At 39.0% G+C, this 12,131-nt stretch overlaps 1 protein-coding gene across 1 annotated transcript in view; it reads left to right on the top strand.

Moving 5' to 3' along the window:
• Cpb2 (carboxypeptidase B2) overlaps positions 1 to 12,131 on the top strand; it is a 56,503-nt gene that overhangs the window by 42,980 nt on the left and 1,392 nt on the right. Inside the window, exons 9-10 of the mRNA XM_013141224.3 lie at positions 7,105 to 7,307; positions 8,758 to 8,845. Coding sequence (XP_012996678.1) covers positions 7,105 to 7,307; positions 8,758 to 8,845 — 291 coding nt within the window. The remainder of the gene's footprint in view (positions 1 to 7,104; positions 7,308 to 8,757; positions 8,846 to 12,131) is intronic.

The following is a 12,131-nucleotide window of genomic DNA, read 5'->3' as shown; positions in this document are numbered from 1 at the left end:
GAGGGGTTCCATCACATCCTAGGTCCTGGGTGACCTTGCAGGGTGAGGACCAAATATTAACCACCCTCTTGGACCAGTCACTTTTTAAGCTTTGGGCTCCAACTCTCAGCTATTAAACAACCAAGAGGTCAGTTACCTGAATATTAAAGTGGCAGCAATAGGTTAAACTACCATAATCTCCTCCAGATATTAAGCACTTTAAAATATGAAGTATGGCCAGAGAACTACTATTTCTTTTACCAGTGATGGTTGTCTTAGAAGTCAGATTCCTGTAGAATAATAGGTCAGTTACAAAGTTTTACAGAGAAAATCTGAAATAAAGAGCAAACACAGCATTTTAACATAACAATTATGAAGAGATTATAATGAAACTATTATGTTTTTGTTATCTCTAAAACATACTTAAATTTTCATTTTTCAATCAGCTAATTTTACTCACAAAACATTAAGTGAAATGAAGCTTTCACTTAAATTTAGTACTTTAACAAAGTACTTTTCTAGAATGTACTTATTTTACAGATATACTTGATAGTTTATTAATGTACACTCTTTAATCATTCTAATGACACTGCTTCACCTGTATGTTTAGGCACATCTGCAATAACACAACTATATAACAATCACATAAACATAATTCTGAAAAGGATCACCACCACATGGATGAAAAAGCAGCCATCTGAACCAATTTGTTTTTGTTTTCTTCACCAATAGGTTTCTTACCTACTTTTTTCCCCAGTCTTCTTTTTTATTAAGAAACTAATATTACTTGAATTTATATTTACCAACTAATAACTTAAATGTTATTATGAACATTTATAAACATCAATACTAATTATATTTACTTAACAGTTACTTTAGATGTCTCATGAAAACCAAAGCAAAGCATGATTAATACTCTTAAACTATATTTATTATTTTATCTTCAACCAAGGGACAACTTTTAAGTTATTTTATGCAGAAAACAATGGGCATTGTATTTATAAAGACAATTTTTAAGTTAAATATTAACTAGTTTGCTAACAACCTGGATGAAACTGTATCAATTTTAAAGACATCCTTACTCGTAACTCCAAGCTGGGGTTGCTGTCCTTTCTGCCTAATAAAACCTGTCTCACTGATTGCTTTCTGCCTAACTCCTGTTTCACTAATCGCTGTTTACCATGTAAACCTTAAGCATATTAGCCCCCCTGCCCCATTCTGTAGTGTTTTGAGTTTGGCTAACCCCAAAAAACATACAACCTATTTTTTATAGAAAGCTCCCAACCGAGCCAGAAAAAGGGCAAAAATAGAAATGATAGGCGCTCAAAACAAAACCTTTAATGAAGCAAGTGTAGGTACTTTAGCTATTAAAACAGATTGACAGATAAGAGAACATATAGAAAACATAAACATATTATCTTTAAACAGTATACATTTTTAAATGCATTGGCCATGCTGATTGATAACAATCTCTTCTGCAGTTGTAGGTTTCTAACTGTACGGAGTTGTCATAACATTTCCTATGGGTCCTGAATTAAAGCTTTTTTCTTATGCAAGTGATAGCAGAATTTCCCTAAACAATTTAAGCCCTCTGAATATCTTTTTCTTATAACTTAAAACTGTAGATTTTAACCAGTAAAGAGTTGGAACAGGAAAGAGAGAAAAGCCGTAAGTTTCTAGATAGGGTCTTTATTTTCTCTCCTTATTATAAAGCCAAAGGCTTGGGGTTTTTTTTTTTCTTTTTAATTTACAAATGGAGAAAAATCAACTTTTAAAAATCCTCCATTCTACATTGGCCCAAGTTTATAAAATAACCTTAAGATGATGTTTTGGAGACTGACACTGAATTACCCATAGTCATTTAATATGTACCGTGTCTTTTGTGTGTGTGTGTGTGTGTGTGTGTGTGTACTGGGGCTCAAACTTATGACCTCGTGCTTGCCAGGAAGGCACTTACGCTGCTGAGCTAAATCCCCAGCCCAAGGTTTACCATATGTCTTTAATGTCTAAAATCTCCTTTGTGTATTTTTGGAAAGAGGTGGAGACAGGAAAAAGAACGAAATGAGATTCCCACTTACGTTCCCGAGGTCAGGCTGCTTCATCCTGGGGTCACCCACCGTGTTAATAGTACACCCCAAACCAGGGTCATGCTGCAGGTGCAATGCAGTCCACCCCAAACCAAGGTCAGGCCAATTGATTCTGCCTAATTCTGGGGTCACTCTGTTTTTAAAGTCTAGAGTCGGAGCTGCCCACCACGGCAGCTCTGCTGTGTTTTCTGTCATTGATTAGTCATGACATCCCTGCTAGTCACGTGGAAATCTGTTGCTCATGTCAAGAATAAGCATCCTCCTTCCTGGCACATAGCCATTCTAACCTTTATCAACAGGTTAGGAAAGCAAGAAAAAGAGCTGTACACAACAGTGGATTTGGCTCAAAAATTACCCTAAAGGTCTTTCTATCTAGGGATCTCTAATATGCCATAAGGAACTCAGCATCTGAACTTTGAAAAGTTCAGGGATGTTATTTGGCAACTACAAGTCACATAGCATTCTAGATGGGAAGATAAGCTTGAGGCCAAAATTATAATTAGAACACCAGAACCAGATAAGATGGAGGGACGATGCAAGCTAATGTTAGAGAAACAGCCCGAAAAGATTCCAGCAAAACAAAAGGAAAAAAATCTACAAGGAATTGACTGGCGGCTCTAGGACCCAGGAAAGTCATGGCAGACAGCTGAGAAGGGATGACAGGGAGCCTTTCCAGAGGGCCTGTGGACTTCTGCCGGCTGGGGAAAACAGAGCCCACGGCTTCCTTGCCCTCTTCCAGGTGGTGGGATGCATTAGGGACTCACTGACCCCAGTGCCACGAGAAAAAATTTTTCTCAGTTCCCCAGCTCCCATTAATCTCCTCCACCCTCTAGCTCTCTGCCTCTCCTGGTAACTAGTATTAGAAAAAATTAAAAGACTTGTGTTTTCTGAGAGATGAAAGCCTGTGTGGGAGAGAAGGGATAAAAATGGGATTGGGGTTTTCTTAGGGTAAATAGGAGAAAAAAAAGAAGTAAACCAGTGGGTTCCTTCTCAGTTTGAGTTTACAGCTTTAAACTGGTCCTGAGGATAACATCAACATGACCTGAATGACCATGTGAATCTGCATGGCTTAGGACACGTTCCCAGACACCCCAAAATGGGAGCTATGACAGCAGGTGGACTGAAGTGAAGCCCTTTGAAGCGGGGGGTGGGGGTCGGGGTGGGGGAGGACAGGGAGAGAGAGAAAGATCAAAAGAGCAGTTTAGTAGATGTCCATTTATCTAAAGCGATTAGAATGCAAAAAAAAAATGTACATGATTTAAATATATTGCTTCCCTTAGGCGTCACCCCAACGTTTTTCCGTGGTGTCTCAGGTCTGAGTTTTCCACGCTGGTTATATGAGCAACTTTGCTTGAGATACTTGTATTTGTCTCCCAGGGGAGCAAATTTTAGTTCCCTATTACCTAAGCACAGCGAATGTGAATCTAGAGAGCATTTAACAAGGTAGCCATACATCATAGTGAAATCTCTCAACTGCTCTTTCCATTTGTGGTTAGAGCAAGACCTCTTGTCTTTGGTGCTTTTATGTACAAGCATTCATCTTTTAATGACTGGGAGCCTCCAGCTGCTGGAAAGGAAAAACAAACACAAGGTTGCAGAAGTCTGTAGACAGGGAGAGACAAAGATGAGAAACAGACTATGCTCCAGCGGCAAAGAGTCTGTGCAAACTATCCTTCAGAAGGTGTTGTGGTCAGGGGTTGTAAGGAGAACAATTAGAATTGGACAAGAAATTTATCATATTACTTTTTATGATGCATACCCAGAGTTAACACAAGAAACTGCAGGATATCTATCCACAACAGTAAAGACATAGAATTTTTAGCCAAGGGCCTGAATCCCACAGCAACGTCCTACATGAGTCCAGATGAAAATCTAGAGCTCATGACAATGCCTCCCATGAGTCCAACTGGAGGTCTAGAGCCCATAAGAAGGACTCACACGAGTCTCTTTTAAGGATCTGTGCTGGGAAGGCTGAAAGGGTCAGCGGCAGAAACTAGGAAGTCTATGCCAGAAGGTGAAGGAGCTGTGCTGATAGGTTGAGGGTCCTATGCCGGAGCCGAGAAGTCACACTCACAAAAAAGACCAGGGCTGTTCTGAAAAGCACCACAGCCGTCCTCAGTGACATGGAGGCCCCGAGCTCCTCTGATGATGAGCACAGCTGAGTACATGCCAAGAAGCCAGCATGACGAGCTCATCCTGGAGACCAAGTCTTCCCCCTCTGGAGCCAGGAAGCAATGCTTGATGTAAGGACCACAGCTTCTCCAGGAGAACCAACAGCTCAAACAGCAACATACAGGAGAACCCACAATGCCTCAATGCAATAGCTTCTCCTTCTCTATATCTCTATTTATGCTGGCCTCACATGGAGCATCTACACACAGCACCATGGTGATTTAATTCAGCTGGCGTTAAGTTGACCACTAGTTTTTAATCCATAACAGAAAGCAAGGGGTTAAAGGAAATGGGGAAGAAAAAAAATGAAAAGCCTTTGGCTGGACCTACTAAAGTCATTTTCCTGATACTTCCTTTTTACCTCCTGGCTAGGTCACCAAGAGAAAAATTAACCAGCTGGATCTGAGGAGGTCCCCGAGGCTGAAGTAAAGAACCCGACCCAATCTTTCATAGAAAAATTTTGTGGGTTCCAAGTCCTGTTACAGATAAAACATTTTCAGGACATGTCAGTAAGATGCACAGTAAGGGTTTATTAGGCACAGACTTTAGCACACACTCAAGAGTGGAGTGTGGGCACTCAGAGAAATGAGATGCATTATTTCCTGAAACAGGCAACATAGCAACTTTTTTTTTGAATGGGTATAAAACCCAGGAGGTGGCCTACCCACAAGAGGGTATTAGCCCATTCTACAGATATGGGCCCAGGGAGTTTATTTTTAGGTAATTTGGATTCTCTCAAACTATTCCCTTATGTTGTAGTCAGGGATTGCAAGGAAAACAAGACAATACAGGACACATGATTTATTTATTTTATGATAGTCTCCAGAATCAAATACAAGAAGTGCCCGAAATCTGTCCCCATACTAAAGACTTATGAGAATCCAGTTGGAGGCCTGGATACCATGGCAATATCCTGCATGAGTCCAGCTGAAGATCTAGAGCCCATAACAATGCCTGCCATGAATCCAACTTGAAGCCTAGAGGCCATGACAATGACTCATGCAAGTCTAATTCAAGGATCTGCACTGGGAAGGCCCAAAGGTCAGTGGCAGAAGCTAGAAAGTCTGTGCCAGTGGGATAAAGGATCTGGGCCAGTAGGCTGAGGGTTCTGCACTGGAGCCAAGAAGTGATGCTCAAAGTAAGGACCAGGGTTCCCCTGAAAAGTACTACAGTCATCCTCAGTGACAATGAGGTCCCAAGCTCCTCCAACGGTAACAGCTGAGTTCATATCAGGAAGCCGGTGTGACAAGCTTCTCCTGGAGATTGAGTAGCACACTATCTTCCACTCTGGAGCCAGGAAGCGGTAAAGACAAGAACTCCCCAAAATGAACTGCAACTATTTTCAGTGACAAGGTCCTGAGCTCCTCTGACGATGAGTATAGGTAAGTTCCTATTAAGACAGAAGCTCGATAAGCTCCTCCAGGAGAGCCAACAGCAACAGGAGAAACCAACAGCACCACACAACAACTTCTCCAGTTCTCTCTATGTTGGCAACAGTCCTCAGAGGGGCCATCCGTGCCCAGCACCACACTGATTCAGTTTGGTTGGTATTACAAGTCGACCGCCAGTGTCAACCGACACTTGAAGATCAAAATTTTACTCTTTATTTTCTCAAACCAATTCTGAAATCTTCAGTGTTCCTAAGGAATTTGGGTGTGACAGGTCTAACAGAGATGATGATGGATAGCAGCAGTTATACAGAGCACACTGTATGCCAGACACTTTATCTATCACTTTGTATGCATTAACTTGTTGTATCTCCACTTAATCCTCATTTAATGTATTATTTCCTTCACTTTACAGATAAGAAAATTGAGGCTTGGATCGGTTTGAAAAAATAAACCAAGTTCATATAGCTACGAAATGGCAAATTTGAGAGCTGAATGTAGTGATGGGATACTTGACACTATGCTGCACAGCTCCTTATTGTGATGGATGGTTACCACCAACAGTGGCATTTCCGAATCCCAAAATAGCACTCTGTAATTCATACAGTTGCTGTGAGGAACAGCTGAGATATTGCCTAAATATGAGCAACCTTCTTGACACACAGCGTGTGTTCTATGGATGTCAGCTGACTGCAGGACTAGTATCTTTTTTTTTCATTCAAGGGAGTAGCTAGACTGACACTAGATTCTGGCCTCAATTTCAGGTTATCATTGGAGTGATTCAGACTGGCAGAATTCAAATTTAAGATGCAATTCTAGAACCTCAATTGTTTCCATGGGGAAATAATCCTTTAGGTCAATTGCAATTCTCTGGGTCTCTACTCACGTGAATTAGAGAGAGACAGGGAAAAGTGTTGAGAGGCAGAATCTCAAGTGAGGTATACTATAATCTTTCAACAGAAGAAGTGAACATTGTTATGGCATCACATATCACTATCCCATTTTATTCACTAAACCATTTAGTAAGTTAAAGTAGCATAGAAGATAAATAAGTCTTGTATATTCTGAGTTCCCAAGTGAGGCTCTTTTATCGACTATATACTTAATACTTTTAAAACTGCAAAATTAGAAAGAACAAATTTACAGTTGATTACAGAAAATATGATTCATTTTTCCTCACCTGACCAGAAGTCTGGGAGCAGAGCTGGCATCTCTGAGACTTCCATGTGTTTTCTGAAGGCAGCAAGGGAGACAGGGTCTGGAAATAAGGGCATGTAGCACGTTTTATGTGTAAATATTTGGCTTCAAAAGAAGCATGAGCAACATCCCTGCACAGCAGGATTACGCTCTTTACAGACCTCTCCATAATCCACTTACTAAAAATTCTGTGACAAAAATATTAGGAGAATATATTGTCAGGAAACCAGAAATATGACAATAGAGTCTCTTAAAATGTTCCTTTATCGATTCCACTACAGAGGAAGGTGCATCAAGTTTCTCATGCTCTGAAACCTACTGTGGACCTTACCCTGAATCAGAACCAGAAGTAAAGGCCGTGGCAGATTTCTTGAGAAGAAATATAAACCACATCAAAGCTTACATCAGCATACACTCATACTCCCAGCAGATACTATTCCCCTATTCCTATAACAGGAGCAAAAGCAAAGATCATGAGGAACTGGTAAGTGCTACTTAATTATTTTCTCATTAGATTTCAGAAAATAATACTTAGCTCCAAGAGCAAAAAGCTCAGGAAAAGTTTTTCTCCTCTGGATGACAAATGTGTACCTGTTTTGTACCATGGCCTAACTGTGTCAAGAGTCACCCTGAGGTCAGCATTAACTAGATTTGGAGCTTGGATGTTTTAGAACTTCACTGAGGCAAAGGCTTTTTGAAATTATTAAGTTTCCTTTTTTTCAGAATGTCGTGGACCATAGAAAGTTCAAAGAAAACCCACGCAGAGTTGGGAACATGTTGTTTAAGTTGATAAGAGCACTTACTTGGCATGACGATACCCCGAGTTCAATCCCCAGAACAAATACCACAAATGGAAGACAGTGACATACATGCTTACTAAACCAACACATGCCAGTATTAAACATGGAATAACAAGGGGTAGCTCCCAACTCTTTCAGAGGGAAGGGATTCAGTAGCTTCTATTTTTGAGGAATTGACAGTGTATTGGGGGTAACATACTGCAGAGAAACAAGAATAGCAAAATACCTTTGACATCAAAGAACAGACATCGCTTCAGGCAGTTCTGAAAGACTTCTACGTACTCAGAGGGAAGGGATGACCTTCCAAGCAGAAGAGATGGCATTGTTCACAGTAAGCTTGTCCAACGGACTAGGAGACTGCAGGAATGGAAAATACCTCATAAAAAAGTAGGCATGGTCACCTTGTGAAAGGGTTTAAATGTCAGAATGAATTTGTGTTTTGTTATATAGACAATAGAGTTCCATTAATATGTAAGTTCTGGACACAGGTATGATTCAATATCATACATAGGATTAAAAAAATATTCACTGATATTCTTCTGGATTTTTCCATAGGGAGACAGTGATAACCGTAAGGCTAGTCTCAATTTCTGGGTTACATGGGAACTTCAGAAAAGCTCTTCATAAGCCAGAACCAAGTGGAGCCCAGTTAGCAGCCTTAGTTATTATCCTGCTACCTACTGGGAGCATAATCTTTTTTATTTTTATTTAGTCTTCGGAAGTCATTAGACATTTTAAACGAAAAGAAAATAGAATTTATGAAGAATGAGAAGTGCATCATGCATGCAGTGGGTGTATATGTATTTAGGGAAACTGGATTTAAAGTTTGATGATAATTTTGTCTAAGAATGGAATAAGTCCAAGCCTGGATTCCTGAAAAGCCATGTGAGAATTTTTTGGGCACAAATCAAAATATCAAAAGTTTTAATGTGTTGGAAGAGTTTATTTTTAAAACCAACCATTTGTGATGGCCAAAACACTTTTAGTGTATTCATCTCCTAATTTACTTTTTGGATTAATCTAGATTTTCACATGCACACTTTTATTCAATTAATGTAACTGTTTTTCAGAATCTCCACTTCTGCTGTTTCAAAGCTGCACATTAACTGATATTCTTTATCTTATTGCTTCTAGTCTCTAGTGGCCAGTGCAGCAGCTCGTGCTATTCAGAGTATTCATAAAAATACCAAGTATACACATGGCAGTGGCTCAGAGACTTTATGTAAGTATTTCTTCTTATGATCTTGGAGAACTGTGAGTTATTGAAGAAATCTGTATTTAATTTTTCTCTGTAGGCTTAATTTTCCAAACTGAATCTTAAAACAAAGTCAAATGTAAAACAAAAACATTGTAACAATTAGAAGCAGAATAGCTGTGACAGTGCTCAACAAAGGTGTATCAATATACAACTACACTAGAAAGTGAACACAGTATTTAACAAATTAGATGGGTCACTACAGAGTAGGGATTATAGAGTTGGCATCATATTAGTTAAGAAAACATCGTAACGGGTCAGTTGTACCCTAAGTGTCCCTAACCACAGGGCACATGTCAGGGTCTTTATTTACAGCTGCCCCCCACCACTTGCATTACTGCTTTGATTTTGCTTCTTGTCAGATCAGCAGCGGCATAAGATTCTCACAGGGTCTCAATCATTACCGTGCCCAGCCTATGTGAGGGATCCAGGTTGCATACTCCATAAGAGAATTCAACCTTAAATCACTCCACCTACCCCTCTGTCGGTGGAAAAACTGTTCTCCACAAAACCACTGCCTGGTGCCAAAAACGTTGGAAAGACCGCTGGTGGACACTATACAAACCTTCCATCTATCTTAGGGGCTTTTTTAGCAATATCCTGTCCTCAAAAATATGGCTCATAACTTTTTACAGTTGAATGTCCTTTTGATTAATTTATGCTGGATGATATTTACTGAGACATTCCTAAGTATCTGCAGGGGAATGACAGACAATGATTTTGTACTTTTGAAGCAGGAAGGCAATTGGCACAAGAGGAATAAAAAAATAAACATGTAACCGTGTATCAGCAAACCACAGCCTAAAGCTCAAGTTCAGGTCACTGCTTATTTTTATGTAACCACAGAGCTAAGAATGATTTCTCATCTTTTTTAATGGCTGAAAAAACACAACAAGAAGAAATTTTTTATGGACACGTGAAAATTATAAGAAACTTGGGGGGGCTGGGGATTTAGCTCAGTGGCATAAGCACCTGCACGGCAAACAGGCAGTCATGAGTTCGATCCCCGGTACCGATAAAAAGGAAAAAAGACAAAAAAAAAAAAAAAAAGAAAAGAAAATTATAAGAAACTCGTATTTATGAATATAAGTAAAATGTTACTGTAACAGTTCTGAGTATTCATTTGCATATGGCATATGATGGCTTTCATAACAGCAGGCCTCAGTAATTGTAACAAGGACAAGATGGCCTACAAAACCTAAAACATTTAAAATCTGATCCTTTACAGAATAAGTTTGCCAACTCTTGACGTTAAACAAATAGTAAAATACAGTACAATTTCATCGGTGCTTTGAAGAAAATAAACTAGGTTTAAAGGACTGAGAATGACTCCTGGTTAAAAAATGGCAATTTAGGCAACAGAGCTGGGAAGGTCTTGGTACAGTGCCATTTGTGGGGGAACTACCTGATAAGTGCTTGCCAAGAAAAGGTATGAGGAAAAGCCAGGGCTAGGGAAGAGCATATGAAAAGGCCTGAAGATAATATATTCGTAGTCCCAGGGTGTGATCTACAATGTATAAAGTCACATTCATATTATTGTAGGATGTGGTGTGAGCACCAGATGCGCTATCAGTAGGGTGCCCCAGAATCTCCCTCTTCCTCTCCCCCAACCACCCCGTATCTGGGTCCCTGAGTTTACTGCTGATTTGCTGATGCAGACCCAGGACCCTGCATTGGTACAGAAACACCTTCACAACGGAGAGCTCTTTTGTTCCCATCTTCTTTATTATTGTTTCCCAAAGCCTTAACTACAGTGAATCAGGGCTGAAGAAGCTTTCAGAGCAGCCCTGTTATGATGAAATCAGTCTGTCTACACACACTTGCTCATCCCGTTTGCATCAGTAGGTACACGGATGTGTAAGCACAGGACAAATGCTAGAAGAATAAATGTCAGATGTTGATCCTAAGTTGACAGAAATATTTGCTGAATGAATTAATTAAACCACTAGTGAGAGCTACTTTAAATATTATAAATAATGGGGCTGGGGATTTAGCTCAGCGGCATAAGTGCCTGCCTTGCAAGCAGGCAATCATGAGTTAGATCCCTGGTACCGATAAAAAGGAAAAAGACAAAAAAAAATATTATAAATACTTCAATAAACAACCTAGTAATCAATCCTAGTACCCGCAGAAAGAGGCAAAAACTGTTATTCTTTACATATTGTATAATTGTTTACCTGGAAAACTATGTAAACCAACCAAAAATATTAGTATCAATCAGTGTTAGATAAAGTGGTCAAGAGTTAATCTAGAATTTTTTTCCTTTATGTTGTTGGTTTTTCTGAGACAGTGTGTCACTATGCACTTCAGGCTGGGCTTAAAATTACTATGTACCCCTGGCTGGCCTTGAACTCATAGCAATCCTCCTGCCTCAGCCTTCTTAGAGTTGGGATTACAGGCATGTGCCAACATGACCAACCAGAACTTTCTTATATATAAAAATAATAAAAAAATAAAATAGAAAGAAGATCTGGCTGTATCCCATTACATACATACACACAAATACATATATATGAATTTGTTGTTAAATGTATGCCTGTGTGTAGACACACAATAAATCCATAAAACCTATATGAAAAATCTAGAAAACTTTTTTTTGCTGTGTATAACAAAAGATAAAAAGAACCTTCATATTTTTGAGAAAGCAATAAAAAAGTTTCCTAATTTGTATATTTAGTGCAATCCCAATGAACACTTAAATAAACCTGAAATTCATTTGAAAGAATAAATTTGGTAGAAGAGCTTATAAAATACGAAAAATAAGACTAGTAAAAGAGAATTGTTCCCAATGAGGTGGTAATGCACATTATAAACTTATAATAACTAAGACAGTATGAAACTGAGTCTCAAAAGGAGAGATCAATAAAGAGGACTAGAAAGCATAGAAATATACTCAAATATAGTATAAGAAACCTGTGTGTGCTAAAGAAGGCACTTCAACTCAATTAAGAATGAAAAAAAAGAAAAAAGAATGATGTCAACTTGCAGGTATGGTGGCATACACCTATAATTCCAGCACTCTGGAGGCTGTGGCAGGAGGATCATCCCAAATTCAAGGCCAGTCTGGATTGCATAGTGAGTTCAAGGCTGGCCTGAAATACATAGTGAGACCCTGTCTAAAAAAATAAGACAAAAATAAAAAATTTTAAAAAAATGATGTCAACTAATTCAATAGTAAGAGTCAGAAGATCTCACAAATTATTTAGCTTAAAAATTATTATTTTCAACAAGTATCAGCACAATAAATTCCAAA

The sequence above is a fragment of the Cavia porcellus genome, unplaced genomic scaffold (assembly GCF_034190915.1).
Source record: "Cavia porcellus strain 051 isolate PalLab524CR breed Dunkin Hartley unplaced genomic scaffold, mCavPor4.1 scaffold_21, whole genome shotgun sequence".
NCBI classification, from domain to species: Eukaryota; Metazoa; Chordata; class Mammalia; order Rodentia; family Caviidae; genus Cavia; species Cavia porcellus.
Note: the sequence above shows the minus strand (reverse complement) of the source record. Positions and strands in the feature narration are given on the sequence as shown.